Genomic DNA, 16,682 nt, shown 5'->3' on the forward strand with positions numbered 1-16,682 from the left:
TGTGTGTATGTAGTGTGTGTGTGTGTGTGTGTAGATTTGAGTTCATATCAGAATAAAGAAGCAAACTCCTTGATGTAATAATAATAATAGACTTTATTCATATTGCCCTTTATTTACATCTAATTTACATCTTTATTTAAAGGATGTAAATGATCATTTACATCTTAATGATCATTTACATCCTTAATGATGTAAATAAAGATGTGCCTGATCAGGATGGAGGTTGACTGAGTCACTGTTCTTTTTACTAATCACTGACATTTTCTCCATTGTTTGATGAGAATCAGTGTCTGTGATGCACTGCTGGTGAACTGCTGGTGGAAGCTCAGCGGTTCACATGTACTGCTGAGCTTCCACCACACTAATGGGACCGTTGTGCCACTCTGCCTCTTCCCAGGCCATGGTGGTGCTGAAGTACATCTTCCAGTTCGGTTTCTTTCCATGGAACAGTGTTTATGAGATGACCCTGAACGAAGACAAGCCCTTCTTCCCACCGCGCATCTTTGGCCTGGAGAAAACCGACAGCTACATCAAATATGACCTCCTGCAGCTGCTGGCTCTCTTCTTCCACAGATCGCTCCTCATGGTCAGTGAATGCTGACGGTAATCATGCCGCACACGCTCTGAACAGCTTTCCCTTCCTTTTACTGGTCAAGCTGGGATTTCTCTATTGATTTCTTCCCTTGATGCCAGCTGTGTGTTTTTCGGTCAGTGTTTGCTCGCAGCCTCTCAGTGAAAACCTGTTGCTGTGTGTCTTTAAATCTGTTCCTTTAATCTGTTTAATTTATTGTGACAAGAATAAATTCCCATTAATGAATAATTAATTCCCATTAATTGTAAAATTATGTAAATGATTTTGATAATTTCTATGATCAAAATCATCAAAATTATCATTACATGATTTTATCTCAGTAAATGATGGATGACACAATAAATGCCCAGCCGTAATCTGACCCAGAATGAGGGTTTTCCTATATAAACTGAAATGTTCCATGTTCTCCTGTGCTATTGCAGTCCAAAAACATGCATTTTAGAATATTATAATTTGACCAGAGAAGTGTGTGTATAGAACATGTCTAGTGTATATATGCTTCCTGCCTGGTGATTGCAACCCTTCCCTGACCCTGAACAAAACAGGATATTGATATAGACGGATAAGCAGAGACCCAACAGAGTCAACATGCTAAGAGCAGTGGAGGCTGGGGTCGCTCACACCAGGAGCTGATCCAGGGTCAGCAAAGATGCACATACAGGATGAAAGATGGAAGCAGGAAAAGACAGAACCAAGTAGCTGGACTGGTGTCCAGAACCATCTGGACCCGGCGTGGGCAGGATGTCTCAGAGTCACATCGGTAGACTGCTGCAGTGACAGGACCTCCAGAGCCAGACAAATCCGACATAATGATGACTGGTGAAGGCAGTAATGATAGATGAGTGAACAAGAGAAGCTCCAGAAATAAAAATGGCTGAAAGATGAAAGTGGAGAGGTTGTAGTGGAGCCAGAGGTCATGGGAGCACTGAGACAGTGACCTTCAGGGTGGGACAGTGGATCAGTCAGACCATAGAGGAACCCATCAGCCATAGCAGATGCTAGACAGCTCAGAGCTTCAGGTGTTGCCATGGGAATGCTTTATTGAGTTAGCTCTATAAAGCTATCCAGACGTGTTATTATGTTAATAAAGTTCCTACCTGAGGAGACACAGTGTGGACTCAGCAGGATGCTGAGTGGTCTGCTGAAGTGGACCTGATGAAGAGTCAAGACCAAACCCTGACCACAAGCCCTATGAATATGACACTTCTGTTACATTAGGCAGTGTTTTTGTGTGTGTGCACAGCAATACGGTCTGTGGGATCACGAGGGCCCACTGGAGGAGCAGTGTGCGCCATCAGAAGATGGACATAACATCATAGCAGGAGAGGAAAACGGGAGCAGGAAGGAGGAAGCTCAAGACGCTAAAAGAAAAGACCAGGTAACACAACGCCAGCCCTGAAGAACCTGACCACTGGTCACCTTACATTTTATGAAGGCGTCAACCAACATGAGATAACAGCTTCACTGAATAAAAACTTTTGTTCTGATGACGTAGGACATTGAAGAAGCGGGTCCCAGCTCAGGCGCCGCCACCATTCAACCACCTGATGCAGCTGAGGCGCTGCCTGATGGGCCAGGGGGTAAGCATGAAACCAGGAACAACAACGTGGATGTTCTGGACGGGAGGGAGAGAGATAGTCAACCACTGACAGGGGACGTCCCGAAGAAGGACACCAAACGGTTGATGATGGACATCCTGAAAAGGGACAGCAAACGGTTGACAGGGGACGTCCCGAAGAGAGACGGCAGCGTCCGGTTCCGCAGAAAAATCAAAAAAGCAAAAAAACAGGACAGCAAAGGTTTGTATCGTCCTGAGTTAGCTGCAGTGTTAACATTAACTGCAGACTTTGGGCCTGGTTCATCAAAACCATTTTATGGTCCAAGCTGCTTGAACAGACTACCAGAGGAACTGTCTCCTGTGCAACTTCAGAATGATTTACTGCTCACCCTGATACACACACACACACACACACACACACACACACACACAATGGGGTCGGCTCAAAGTCTGCTTCGATTAAACCAGGACCACACAGCCTTCCACAACCAAACTAGAATCTGATCTTTCTACTCAATATTTTGAGTATGAGATGCCTTTTAGAGTATGAACAAGACATGTTACTGGATTATTACTAGTACATTTTTTGCTGCAACTCTGTCACCTGTAATGGACCCCTGTCTTCCCCTCTATTCTTGCTTTTCCTTCATCATGAGGCTTCCAACTATCTACTGTGAGCTTAGATCGCCTAAAAGGTTGTGTGTCCTTGTATGACTTTCAAAGATTATTGAGCTCTTTGTGTTCTCTTTTATAACAGAGTCTCTGTCAGAGACGGCAGAGTCTGTGAAGGAACCGGGGAATAAGAAAACAAAAGACAAAAAGAGTGAGGCCTTACTCAGATTAATCGCTGTGGGACACAAGATACAACAAGTCTTCATAACAGGGTAAGACATGCAATATAAAATCACTGTGGGAAAGTTTTACTGTAGTGGCCATCAGTTATTTAAAACCGATTCAGTAACTTCATGTTTTGCTCGGTTGAATCCATTTTAAGTGACAGTAAACATCAAACCTGTGTGTTTTTCTCTGCAGGTTCCAGAATGTGAAGCAGCCGGCTCAGAGTTTCTTTAGGAGTATAACCAAAGATAAATACCGGGCCTCCACAGATGTCTACGCCCTGATGTTCCTCACTGATGTCGTTGACTTTGTCATCATCATCTTTGGCTTCTGGGCCTTTGGGGTAAGAGACGACTGCTTCACCTAACTACACACACAGTCATCCAGGATGTTTACCTCTGCTGCTGCAGCACTCAGTGTTGGAATCAACACACAGAGCAACGTTGAAACTAAGACGTACTAATACTCACTGTCTACTGGAACCAGGCTGCCTCTTCTCACACCATTATAATAGTAATCTGAGGTTCTAGACCAGAGGTCTGCCACAATGGCTCTTAATAACTTTGGCTAAAGATGATTAAGAACCAACTAATGTTTTTAAATACATATATAACAACAAATACAGGTTTTAGAAATTTTTCACTTTCTTCATGGAATAATTACATTGAAGTTCCACAACAGAATGGCATAAAAAGCACAAATAGCATTTATTTAGAGCTGTTGCTCTTGTCATTATACTGGAAACACAAGGATGTTTTTTTTTTTTCTTTACACGCTTCCACAAATATCAATATCCTATAGAAGAAAATGTACCAAACAAAAACAAGCTGTTTTAGCTGTTTAAATCTAAATAAGCCACTGCTGGCCATGCCCTCTAACTCGATGTTTACACCCAAATGTGAAAATGGCTGCAAACATGGACAATTACACAACCCTACATCTTTGAAAAGCAGAAGTAGAGCCTCCTGCACAACCAATAAGAATGCAGCAAGTGGTTTCTGGATGGTAAGTTAACAAAACTGTTGTCTTTTCCAGCAACCATGCGTTGCTAAATGTCATTTGGGTTTTCTAAATGTCAGTAGAGTTTCAATCTGTCCATTAGTTTATTTTTGTATCAAAGGAACAACACCAGACAAGAACTTAAATGCAACCAAACTTGATTCGCGCACATTTAATCCTGCTGCTGCCATCTGACTCGTTTCAAGTGAAAGTTAAATGTAACCTGAGTTCATCCTGTGTCCTGTTCAGAAGCACAGCGCTGCAGCAGACATAGCATCCACCCTGTCGGAGGATCAGGTTCCCGAGGCCTTCCTGGTGATGCTGCTCATCCAGTTCAGCACCATGATCATCGACAGAGCTCTGTATCTGCGCAAGGCCGTTCTGGGGAAACTCATCTTTCAGGTTCATGTCATGCATTCCAAGCTGCTTGGCTTCAGAAAGCTGCTTGTTGAGCCATCAGCTGACTGCTCTGAGAGCTCAACCCGTCACTTCCTGTCAGCTCTGCTCACCTGGTGCCGTTGTTTTCCTCCAGGTGATCCTGGTTCTGGGAATTCATCTGTGGATGTTCTTCATCCTGCCTGCTGTCACGGAAAGGTTACGTCCGATCACTTTGTGACATTCATAACCTGCTTCATACAAACGATTTGTGCAGACATGAAAGTAGAACTTGAACCAACAAACCTCAGTGAGTCCTGACTGGATCACATGACTGGTGTCCAGGATCTGGTTCTGCTGGCAGTGTCTGCGTTAGCTGTCACCACAAAACAGACGTTTGCTAAACTACTAGAACTTTGACCAGAAACTGTGAAGTCCAACAACCCCTGAACACATCACCTGACCTTCTAAATAAAAGAGCTGAACATATGATCTGTTTGTCCGTCTTGCTTTAGGATGTTCAATCAGAACTTTGTGGCCCAGCTCTGGTACTTTGTCAAGTGTATCTACTTCGGCCTGTCAGCCTATCAGATCCGTTGCGGTTACCCCACCCGTATCCTTGGCAACTTCCTCACCAAGAAATACAACCACCTCAACCTGTTTCTCTTCCAAGGGTAAGGAAATATCACAACCATAGCAACCGTAATTGTCTCTTCTGTACATGTGACTATATAGGTTCATATTCTTGGATTCATTTCAGTGAATCCAGTGCTTGACTTTTGCAGGACAAAAGTCCTGTGATGGATAACCAGTCTGGGTTGGTTTTATATCTGTGTGTGTGTGTGTGCGTGCGTGTGTGTGTGTGTCTAGGTTTCGCCTCGTTCCATTCTTGGTGGAGCTGCGTGCGGTGATGGACTGGGTTTGGACTGACACCACCCTGTCCCTGTCAGACTGGATGTGTGTCGAGGACATTTATGCCAACATCTTCATCATAAAATGCAGCCGGGAAACAGAAAAGGTTCGCACCAGAAAAGTTTGATGTCTAAGACTTGTCAAATATGTCAAGGAAGTGCTTCACAAAAACATGCCCAATTATGCAAAAGAGAAAAGATGACTCAAACTCATTGTTAGAGCTCTAAACTGGTAATATTTTACGTTTTACAGTGTTTCATATTCTGAGGGGCAAATGAAAGCAATCACAACAGATTTAAAGCTGGATCGAATCAGACTTGCTGAAGCTGTTTGTCATTAATTGTTTCACCGTGTTTAATCCTGTAAATCCTGTGGAAAGTGACTTTAAATGATTATTTTTATATTTTCACAGAAAATGCTCAAACCAACTCTATAGGTTCTGTTCTGTGTGGTCATAAAAATATTTCTATAATCTCAATCTTATTTTTTTCAGAAATACCCTCAACCTAAGGGCCAGAAAAAGAAGAAGATTGTGAAATACGGCATGGGCGGACTTATTATCTTCTTCTTAATCTGCATCATCTGGTTTCCTCTTCTCTTCATCTCATTGGTCAGATCGGTGGTGGGCGTAGTTAACCACCCAATTGATGTCACAGTCACTTTCAAACTAGGTGGTTATGAGGTAATCATGCGCTTTCATACAAACTGAAACAAAGTCACTGTTCTGTACCATAAGTCCTGTTATGTTAAAAGAACAGACTAAATACAGCCTTAGTTCAGCTTCACCTCAAAACGTCATTTACAAAACTATAGAAAATGAAATTAAATATTAAGGTTTATGCGTAAACAGGATGCTGTTGGTTGTCATAGGAATCATAAATGTATAGTTCTGTTGAGAAGTTTAGCTAGATTCATTATGGGCATAAATACATTTTTTAAAGGACCAACAACTGTTTTAAGCTTTCCATCATGTTATGATGTTGTTACCTCATCAAAAACTTAAGACTGTTATAACTATAAACTTATAGAATAGTGAAAAATTACATTTTAATATTTTTTTTACACGGTTGGTTCCATAAGAGGATTAATAAATTCAAAAGTATCATTAAAGGATGTTATTTTGTGTAGTTTATTGGTACGATGGTGAATCTAGCTGCTGTAGAAGAAGACTGAACAGGTGTCGATGTGTTAATGAGGCTTTGACTTTACGCAGTGAAGTAAAAACCAAAGCATTTTCTATTAAGACGTTCTCTAATGAATTTATGAATACTTTCGTTATTGTGGCAAATACTAAGATATCGACTTGCCTTCCTGTAGACTTCTTCAGTCCCTGTAGAGATAATGATTGAAAAAAACTGACAAACCTAAATTAAGCAACTTCCAAGCAGTGTATGTAAACTTGTTATCATAACCACATGTAGTGGCACCGTATGGCTCCATAAAGCAGCATGTTGTGTCCTGTGCTCCAGCCCCTGTTCACCATGAGCGTGCAGCAGCAGTCCATCCATCCCTTCACAGCTGCTAAGTACGACCAACTCACCAAGACGTTTGGAGACAATGCCGTAAGTACTGACTTCTCCCAGCTGCCGTTTTCAGTGTGTTGATGAAAAGTCCAAATATCATATAAAATCCAGTTTCATCATCACTGCTCCGTAGACTCGGTGAGAACTGATGATGCTCCCAGGTCTCTGAACTCTGTGTGTCCCTGCGTTTAGGTGGCCATGCAGTTCATCACTCTGTACAGCTATGAGGACATCGTGACGGCTGTGATCGAGGGCAGTTCAGGGTCCGTGTGGAGGATCAGCCCCCCCAGCAGGCAGGAGGTCATCAAGGAGCTCCTGAACAGCCATGTAGACCTGACCCTTCGCCTGGCCTGGACCTTCCAGAGGTCAGACTTATTCCAGCTGTGCAGTGCATGTTGCTGCCTTTTGCACATTCCTAGCTCTTATTGAGAAGGCTGTTTTTATGAGCTACGTTTCCATTATCCATAGGATCGCACAAATTGAAACTACAAAAAAAATGTGTTTAAAGATGCAGCATGTGACTTCTCAAGAGAACATGTGTTTTACATATTTGTTAAAACTGTCACCATGTCATGACAGTTTGCTGAGACAGATAATATGTGAACAGATCATTGTCCTACACATTCCTGCTATTGCTATCTGAAGAAATGTACCACTCCCAAACCCAAACAGCCAATCAGAGTCAAGGGGGGGGGGGGGTTTAGCACTGTCAATCAGCCTCATCTTCACGCTGTTCAACATGCTGATAGCAGAGAAGCAACTTACTGTTACAGAACAACTGTTTATCTGCAGTCATCTGTGGCCATGCTAACTCGTGTTAGCATTCACAACATGATCTGCTAACAGGAAGGAGCTGCAGAGAGATTGTGATTGACAGCACTAAGACCTGCCTCCCTGGCTCTGATTGGTTGCTTCTTTCTAGCACTGGCATCAGAGAGGAGGAAGCAGAGGAGCTGGATTTTTTATTTATTTTTTCTTCATAGATTATCTGTCTCATAACATAATGTCACGACATAGTGACAATGTGCGGCTGTTTCCACCAGAGCTCTCATACCTTCACACAGTTCAGAAAAAGTTGCGTGTCATTCCAAAGTTTTGAATCCACAGCTCTTCTGCAAAATCACCGACTACAATTTCCCCAAAACGCCGCATACATAATCACTTCCAAGTATAAGCTGCTTGTCGCTCCAATGACTGAATAAGACACCACCTTCTCCTCTGATTGGCTGATAAGCACTAGAGCTACAGCTGAGTTATGAATACATCTCATTTAACTGTTCAGATCCATCGCTGCCATGATTTTTAATGACTTATCATGTGAACAAATTTATTCATATGTGATTTTAATTTTATTTCCTATTTAATGGAAACACCACAATCTTGAAATTGTATTGTAGCAGAATATAGACAAATATTTGCACACATTTGTAATGGAAATGCAGCTACAGTTCACACACACACACACAAGCTCCCGCTTGTGTGTGTGTGTAAATGTGTGTGTTCCCTACAGGGATCTGGGGAAAGGTGGGACCGTTGAACACACGTTTGGTAAACATTCGATAGACCTGGAGCCTGGGAACCCAGTCAGAGAAGAGCTGGCCTATCTACTGATCGGCAACCGGACTGAGCCTGTGTGAGTTCAGCAAAGCTTGAAACCCTCCAGCTGTGATCAAAGATTCAGTCCTAGCAGATCACTGACTCCCCTTTCCCTCCACAGGCTCGTTCCTCATATGTTCCCTAACTACATGCGAGCCCCCAATGGAGCTGAGGCCAAACCAGTCAGTCAGCTGTACAAAGGTCAGAGTTCAATCAGTTACTTCTCTGTTCAACCTTCTCAACACCACCTGAAAGTTTTCACTTTGTGTCAAGTTAGAACCTCAAATGCTTGTTGGGATGTCGTGGTATAGTCAAAGCGGCATGTAATATGATGTGGAAGGGAAATCATACTTGAAGTAAAATCTGAAAAGTGCAGCAGGCACTTAAATTAAAGTCCTGTCAGTTAAAAGAGTTTTGTTCTGAGTCTGTTTCTGACCTCGGAGGTCAACAGTAGAGAATAAGCAGCTTCACCTTCCAGCAAGACGACAACCCAAAGGTTTCAGTCAAAGCAGATTGTTATTAGAATGGTCCAGTCAAAGACCAGACCCGGATTCATTCCAAATCTGTGGCTGCACTAGAAAGAGGAAGTTCACAGAAGCAGCATAAGTTGGTTCCAAACAGTTTTGAGTCTGAAAACAAGAACATCAAATTTTCAGGCAGAAGTTTTTAAAAGCCATATATCATTTGAACCTGCTCTGATAAAATGTTGTTCCGTTTTTCACATGGAATCCTAAAAAATAAATGCATAGAAATGTGTGTTTGAAATATAATGAGATATGTAAAGTCCATTGGGTGTGAATACCTTATTTTCCCTGTCAGTGTGTGTTTAACTGACACGTGTTGGTGTTACAGACGATGAAGCTGATTACCAGAACATCACCCTGTCCCTGAAGAGCGACAGGTCTGTGAACGGCTCGGGGGGGCAGGAGTGGTGGGACATCGCCGTGGCGCCCTGCCGGCCGCCATGCAACGTCCTCCCCATGGTCATATTCAACGACAAAGTCAGCCCACCGAGCCTAGGCTTCCTGGCTGGATACGGGTAGGAGACACGTCGCTCACCACACTGACACAGGGTTGCTACGGTAACACTATATAGTATTCACACTTCTCTTCAAAACGTAATCTCTGAAAACATCTCCACTCTCAGCTTCAGCACAGGAGGAACCCTGAAACTGTTTTACTGTTGTTGACGAGGCAAAGTAGCAAAGCACCATCTCACATCAGAAGTTACACTGAACTGCTGTGAATAAATTAAAATATGAATAATGATAAATACAAAAGCATCAAAGACATGAGAAATGATCACATGTTCTTCTTGTTGCATCTTATTTTAATCAAATGTTGCCCATAATAAAAACATTTTTGGAACTCGTTAACTCTGTAAATTACTTTTTAACAATAATTATTTATTAAAAATTTTAATCACTTGACAGCCATAAATGACAGGACTTGGTGTGTCACCATGTAAGCTTCAGTTGAACGAAGGCAAAAAAAAAAAAAAAGCAAGTGTATCTGGAGTAAAACAAACTTTTTCATTTGATTTAGTTTCGGGATTGGTCAGATTGAAGCTGATCTGTTTCTGTCTCTCTGATTGGATGGTCTTTCCTAACCCGTTCTCCTCCTCGTCCTCCCAGGATAATGGGTCTGTATGTGTCGGTGGTCCTGGTCATTGGAAAGTTTGTGCGTGGTTTCTTCAGTGAGATCTCCCACTCCATCATGTTTGAGGAGCTGCCCTGTGTGGACCGCATCCTGAAGCTCTGTACCGACATCTTCCTGGTGAGTTCAGGCCAAATGCATTCACTCCGAGCCGCAAGGTGGACTCAACCCACAGCTGTTTGTTTCTCACCGTCTGGCCTGAAGCCAGACTAAACCTGACCTGCTTTAGGTCAGGAATGACCAGAAATAACTCCATTTGCTAAATGATACAATAATGAGAATTTTGTTACTGTTCTTTTTCAAATTCAGACAATGATTCACAGCCTCCTTAGCAACCAGTATAACTTTACATGGTTAATTTGTTATTTTAATTATCCAAGTTCAAGGCTTTGAGGATGGAATGCCTCTTGACCATCACCTTAATCCTTAGTTCCCTCTGCAGTCGGTCAGATTCAAGTCCTGACTCTTGCAGAGCATTTTGGTCAAACTAAAGGATCAGTTCCAGTGTAAACCTATCAGAGGGGAGGGAAAAAGCTTGTGCTGCACTGTATGTAAACTTCTGACCTTAAAGAAACCCAAACCTAACCTCATTAATCTAAAGCAGGACAGGTGTAGCATCTGTCAGTCGACTCCAACATACCTGCATTGCTTCTTGACCTTACTGCTACCTTTGACCCCGTCGACCAGTTTTTCCTTCCATCTCGTCTTCACAACTTTGTTGACATACGTGGTTCAGCTTTGAAATGGTTTAAGTCCCACCAGTCTGATGCTTAATGGCTTTTCTTCATCTACATCCTCTCTGGGCACCTCAAGGCTCCATATTGGGCCCTTTACTTCTTTCATTGTATATTTTTCGGTCGGGCTCTATTGTGAGACGCCACATTGCAATACAAACGACCTACACATTTACTTACCAGTGGGGCCAGGATGCAGTAATCCACTGCTTTCTCTCCTTAACTGAATCTCTGCAGTCAAACAAACAGTGGTTAATTCAGAAGCTTTCTGCTTCTTAATGACCAATTTGGAGAGAAAGCTGCAACCGGCCTGGGAAGTTTGACAATGTGAAAAACCTCGGGGTCACCTTTGACAGACAGGGCTTTGCAATTTAACAAACAAATTGCATCTTGTCCGATCTGGATGCTGTCATTTACACCTTCGAAAGAAGGTTGACTTTCTTAAATCATTGTGACTGTGAGAATATTGTTCAAACTTTTCTCAGTTCTAGAAATGATTACTGCAACTCTTTTTTTTATGTCGGTGTAGCCCAGTCATCTTTGAACCGCCTCCACTCCGCTCGTCTTTTAATCAACACTTTTAGATGGAACCACGTTACTGTGTTATCCTCTCTGCATTGGCTTCACGTCCATTTTAAAAGACATTTTAATCTTTATTTATTTTCCAAGCCCTAAATGGCCTTTCCCCTCTTTATTTATCAGAGTTGCTTTGAGATCAGTTCCTACTTAGTGTTCCATGTACTAACCGCAAACACTGGTTCTACTACGGAGGTGATTTCTCCATAGTAGCACCTCGAATGTAGAATCAGGTTCCTTCAGATCAAACTCAGCCCTTTTAAGTCAAAGCTTAAGACTTTTTATCTTGACAGGCTTTTCCTACTTGAATGTGTGTAGGAACACTTCTGGTTTTATTTTGCTTGTTCTGTGTTGCTTTGCTCCGTTTCCTTTCTTGTATTTATCTGTTGCTGTGTCTTTTATGTTCTGTTTGACTCTGACTTTGGTCTTTTACACTGTGGCTGTAGTGCTCTATAAATATATAGTTGGTTGGTTTAATGTCATGTTTTTCCACAATGGCTCACTTCATGGGATACGGAAGTGTCCTGGAACATTGTTGGTCCAAATAACCGATGTTTCTGTGTTTTGAAGGTTCGGGAAACCGGGGAACTGGAGCTGGAAGAGGAGCTTTACTCTAAGCTGATCTTCCTCTACCGCTCTCCAGAGACGATGATCAAATGGACTCGGGACATCCACCTCAGAGAGCAGGACTGACGCCAACTGTGAACCTGACGTGAAGCACAGTGAGGAGGCGCCTGGTGGACAACTGATGGCGGGCGCCTCAGAGACGCTGCTGTGTAGGCAGAGTAATGTGCAATGTGAACCATCTCCTCATGCTGGACTCTTTGTGTTTCTGCTGCTCCCTGAGCATCCGGATCAACCTGAGCACACACACACTGTAGGAGTCGGGCTGCGGCCCCTCTGGGAGTCCTTGAGGGGATCCTGGGGGTCGGGAAGCAGCTGGGTGTCTGTCGCATCTCTGCAGAGCAACCGGAGCTTTGACCCGGGCTGGGTTTGTGTGGGTTGGGCGGCCAGAGGAACCCAGCAAGCGTACAACTTCCTGCTGGTCCAACCAGCTGCAGGCCTCGTGTGTTCACCTTCTCTATCCTGGATCGGGTTGGAAGTCATTAGAAAACAGTTTTTTAAAGTCACGGTGATTGGTTGTCACAGCAAACAAGACAATATGCTCACTTTTTATTGAAAGAAGAAAAAGAAAGGTAAAGGTAATTTTATTTATAAAGCACATTTTCAGCAACAAGGCAATACAAAGTGATTAGATTTTTTTCTGTTTTTTAAAAGATGAAAATATGAGGTCCCAGTAAAGTTTCTGCAGCAGAACCACCCTGTCTGTTTGTTACAGATGCGTGTAAATACTCTTGGTCATATTTAACTTCTCTCTGTGCTGTCACACAAACAGAACATTTCACACATTTTGCTCTTTTTCATCTCAAACTCTAATCAGGAAATCTGGACCAGCTCTCTGTTTTAAAAGAGGAGTATGGAATCCTTGAAATGAGGTTCTATTGAAGGCTCAGAAGCAAACACCATCCTACCTAACACAACTGGTTTTTAGTTCACACAGGCCTTTGAGTGGTCATTATAACTGGAAACATTAATAAATCATTAATAAATCCAGATTAGTTTGTCTCAGAAGCTGAAGGCCCAAAGTAGATTTCTGTTGTCTTTTAAAGGGGCAGTATCATGCATTTTATAGCATAATCAATATGTTACTTTCAGTTGTTATAAGCTTATATTTATATATCAAACATAATTTAAAATAAACTGACGACTTTGCAATTTAACTTAAAATTACTTGAAATTGAACCCGTCTCTTTAAGAAGCTCCTGCCCTTTCTGAATCTCCGCTTTCAGAAAGTTGACACAGCAACATTTTAGCCTTTAACATCTTTCTTAGAAGTGTTTGCACTAAGCAGAAGCGCAGCTCCACCAGGTGGTTATGGCTGCTGCCACCTGTCTGTAGGAGCTGAGTAGAAAAGGTGGAGATCTGTGAGAGCAAGCGTTTAGGCACCTCCTTATTGATCACCACAGGATTCCCCAAACATGAATGAAAAAATCTTAGCAACACTCCGTGCATGTTTTTGATGAGGGAATAACATTTTAACATGATGTAATGCTAAAAAATTCAGTTTTACTCCAGGCTGTTCCTTTAACTTATAAAGAAATGTTGTACTTATAAAGAGATCAGTTTCTCTCAGAGACTGAAGGCCCAAAGCAGACTTTAAAGATCTCCAGTCTCAGTTTATGTGGCCTTTGCTTTATTCACCTTTGACCTGATGCCATGCTTACATTAGAAGTTGTTTATACAGCAGCTGCTGGTTACTGACATGGGAAATGAAGGTAGGAGGCAGCGCGCCAACGTCCCCTTCCTGGAAACAGAACAGCTGCTGCAAAACTAAAGCAGTGGGTTTCATTTCAACCCTGCTAATAGTTTTGCTGTTTAAACCATCTTTCTGTCGTTTCCACACAGTTCCACTGAGTGTTACACTTTCCATTCTCTATACAACACAGGAATGTCGTTGGTGTGCTGCTTTGTGAAAACGGTTAGAAGTCTGCTTTGGGTCTGGAACCTTGGACTACTTCAGCCTCTGGTACCAACGGAGCTGGTTCTTCACTAAAACATTTTCTACTGCTTTTAACAGAACCTCAAATCAAAAATCCCAAACTGTCCTGTTGCCTTAGAGATGGAGTGTCTGTCATAGAGATAGAGGAGTATTAGATTACGGTGGTAGTGGAAAGCTGGACGTTGTTTCTAATTGGCCTCTCTAGTCAAACTGACTGACCAAATCTCTGAGTCCACCACAGTTCCCAGTTCAATCCCATAGTCAATAGACTATGGGATTGACTGGTCCACTGCCAGAGTGGACCAGTCACCAGGCAGCTTTATCTGCTTCTTCACTCAGTCTGAAACGATGGAGAGTTTCAAAAAATATTGGAAGGTAGAAATCCCTTAATTCTGCCAAACCTATAAACCATAAAAACCCAAAGGAAGATCTGGTGAGTCTACAGACCGGACAGCTGTAGCAAAGACCTTCAGACACGTCTCTGCAGTCTGTCACAAAGACATCATCTCTTCTCACTTTCTCAGTTTGAACCTATAAAAACAAATTGTATATGACACAGTTTGAAAAACAAAACAGGATTTTGGCACCAGGAAATTGATTCCCAAAGAGCAGAACATTGGCACATTTTAAAAATGGAGGATTCTCTTTCCCATTTCTTTAACCATGAAAAAAAAAACACTATCAAATACCAGCAGCAGATCTTTATGTTGCAAATCAATCAATCAATCCAAAGACCATTGGACCACCAGAATGTTTCCCGGCTCCCCCCAAACCATGAACTCGGTACCAGCCGACTACTGAACAGCAGAACGACCTGTTGTGGTTTTTCTGTCAGGTCTGTGGCTGATGGAGGGATTTCCTGTGTGCTGTGATCCACATTCAGAGCTAAACCTCAACAGCTTAGCCTCGTCTTTTCTGAGTCTAGACCCTAGAACAGAGATCAACTGATCGAACCAATGACCTGCTGTAAGGTCAGTGATCGGCTCATAGGCTGGTCACAAGGGGTCAGGTAGTGTGTGTGTGGAGGCAGAATATATAAAACACTATGTTAACACTACTGTAATGAGCTGAGACCTCCTGGTGGAGGTTGGTGCTCCACCACCAGACCAACCAGGGGAGTCCTGTGGGATCCTGAGGGATCCAGCAGGCTCAGCAGGCCTTCTGTGTGCTCCAAGTAGGAAGTCAGTCAGGGAAATATCCAACTGGAAGCGCTCAACTGTTTCCCTGGTTACGATCTACCAAGACCAAGATGTCAGCACATCATCCTAGCAGTGAACCATAAACAGCCCACTTCAACCTTCTGACTGAGCAGAGCTGCGAATTTAAATGGGAAGCAGACATTTATTTATTTTATTTTACAGTTTAGAAATGATGATGCTTCCCTCACTGGTTTTACTTTTCTTTTTTCTCCCAGTTTAGCCAGATAAACACCAACAGGTGATGAAATGATGCTGACCTCCTGCTGGGAGGCAGCCATCCAGCTTCCTGTCCTCCTCTGCTTTCTCCCCTCTGTAAAAAATGTAGCAACATGAGAAACTTCAGATAAACTGTAGAGCTGAAACACTGCAGTGAACATTCATTGAACTGTTGGAAGGGTTGGATGATGGGTTGCACTTTGAATTTTCTTTCATTTCCAGTGAAAAATAAGTATCCATTGTGATTGTATATAATACATGTTATCATGTTCTGTTATGATAATTTGATGATTCAATAAAAAGCAGTGCGATATATTTGCTGGATCATGTGAGATCTGTTAAAAATGATCATGCTTTTATAAACTTAAAAAAATTAAAAAAATAAAAACAAGTGGGATTTCTGTTATCAAGGAAAATGTCTGAGTTCTTTCTGATATCCTGAATCTGTTCACAACATAGCACAGTGCAAAAGCACACAATCCTACCATGTTATTTTACTTTAGTTTCTAGTGCAAAATATCTTGAAATAAGACTAACTTACAAGTAGCTTTTAAGTGAGATAGAGGAGCTAGTTTTAAGCCAGTAATTCCTTAATATTATGAAAAAGTATTTGGTGGATTATTTCACTACCATGGGGAAAAATATCTTGTTGCAAGTGAAATAATTTTCCAATGGAATAGTTACTTCTTTAAAAATCAATATCAAGCGATTATTGATTTCCGACTGGCTGCACAGTGGCACAGTTGGTAGAGTTGTTGTTGCCTTGGGTTCAAATCCCAGCCCCAGGGTCTTTCTGCATGTTCTCTCTGTGCATGTGTGGGTTCTCTGCAGGTTCTCCGGCTTCCACCCACAGTCCAAAAACATGACTGTCAGGTTAATTGGCCTCTCTAAATTCTCCTTAGGTGTGTGTGTATGCTTGTTTGTCCTGTCTGACTCTGTTGCCCTGCGATGGACTGGCAACCTGTCCAGGGTGACCCCGCCTCTCACCCGATACATTCGCTGGAGATAGACACCAGCAGCCCTGGTTACCCCACTAGGGATAAGCGTGTAATGGATGGAGATTGACTTAGAACAAGCTTCTATATCTTGTTGAAAATATACTTGTTTTGTTCTATTTCAACTCTTCTAAAATATTTGCACTAGAAACTTGACCAAAATAGTTGTTTTTGATTGTGTTTTTGCAGTACAGAGAATTTCTTTCCAAAGTAATGTTTTATTCACTTCACTTTATGTAAAATTTAACACCAATTCATAATAAACAAATCTGACACCTAAAGACAAATTAGTACAAATTTAAATCCGATAAATTCAGTTCACTCTTCTAATACAACTTAATTTAATCCACAACT

General features: G+C 42.1%; 1 protein-coding gene across 3 annotated transcripts in view; it reads left to right on the forward strand.

Annotated features, from left to right (window-relative positions):
- The window catches only part of piezo1 (piezo type mechanosensitive ion channel component 1 (Er blood group)), an 81,174-nt gene extending 68,572 nt beyond the window's left edge, over positions 1–12,602 (forward strand). For 2 of the 3 annotated variants that reach the window (XM_015052199.1, XM_015052201.1), the window contains exons 38-54: positions 398–586; positions 1,836–1,970; positions 2,088–2,391; positions 2,905–3,034; positions 3,183–3,330; positions 4,236–4,388; positions 4,519–4,580; positions 4,877–5,035; positions 5,232–5,379; positions 5,767–5,955; positions 6,743–6,835; positions 6,989–7,161; positions 8,307–8,429; positions 8,514–8,593; positions 9,245–9,431; positions 10,027–10,168; positions 11,929–12,602. In XM_015052199.1, coding sequence (XP_014907685.1) covers positions 398–586; positions 1,836–1,970; positions 2,088–2,391; positions 2,905–3,034; positions 3,183–3,330; positions 4,236–4,388; positions 4,519–4,580; positions 4,877–5,035; positions 5,232–5,379; positions 5,767–5,955; positions 6,743–6,835; positions 6,989–7,161; positions 8,307–8,429; positions 8,514–8,593; positions 9,245–9,431; positions 10,027–10,168; positions 11,929–12,051 — 2,538 coding nt within the window. In that variant the 3' untranslated portion in view covers positions 12,052–12,602. The remainder of the gene's footprint in view (positions 1–397; positions 587–1,835; positions 1,971–2,087; positions 2,392–2,904; positions 3,035–3,182; positions 3,331–4,235; positions 4,389–4,518; positions 4,581–4,876; positions 5,036–5,231; positions 5,380–5,766; positions 5,956–6,742; positions 6,836–6,988; positions 7,162–8,306; positions 8,430–8,513; positions 8,594–9,244; positions 9,432–10,026; positions 10,169–11,928) is intronic. The other variant, XM_015052200.1, reaches the window with a different exon arrangement.
- Positions 12,603–16,682: the final 4,080 nt, after the last annotated feature.

Source organism: Poecilia latipinna, unplaced genomic scaffold, assembly GCF_001443285.1.
Source record: "Poecilia latipinna isolate Pla-1442-1.1 unplaced genomic scaffold, P_latipinna-1.0 Scaffold1094, whole genome shotgun sequence".
Classification (NCBI taxonomy): domain Eukaryota; kingdom Metazoa; phylum Chordata; class Actinopteri; order Cyprinodontiformes; family Poeciliidae; genus Poecilia; species Poecilia latipinna.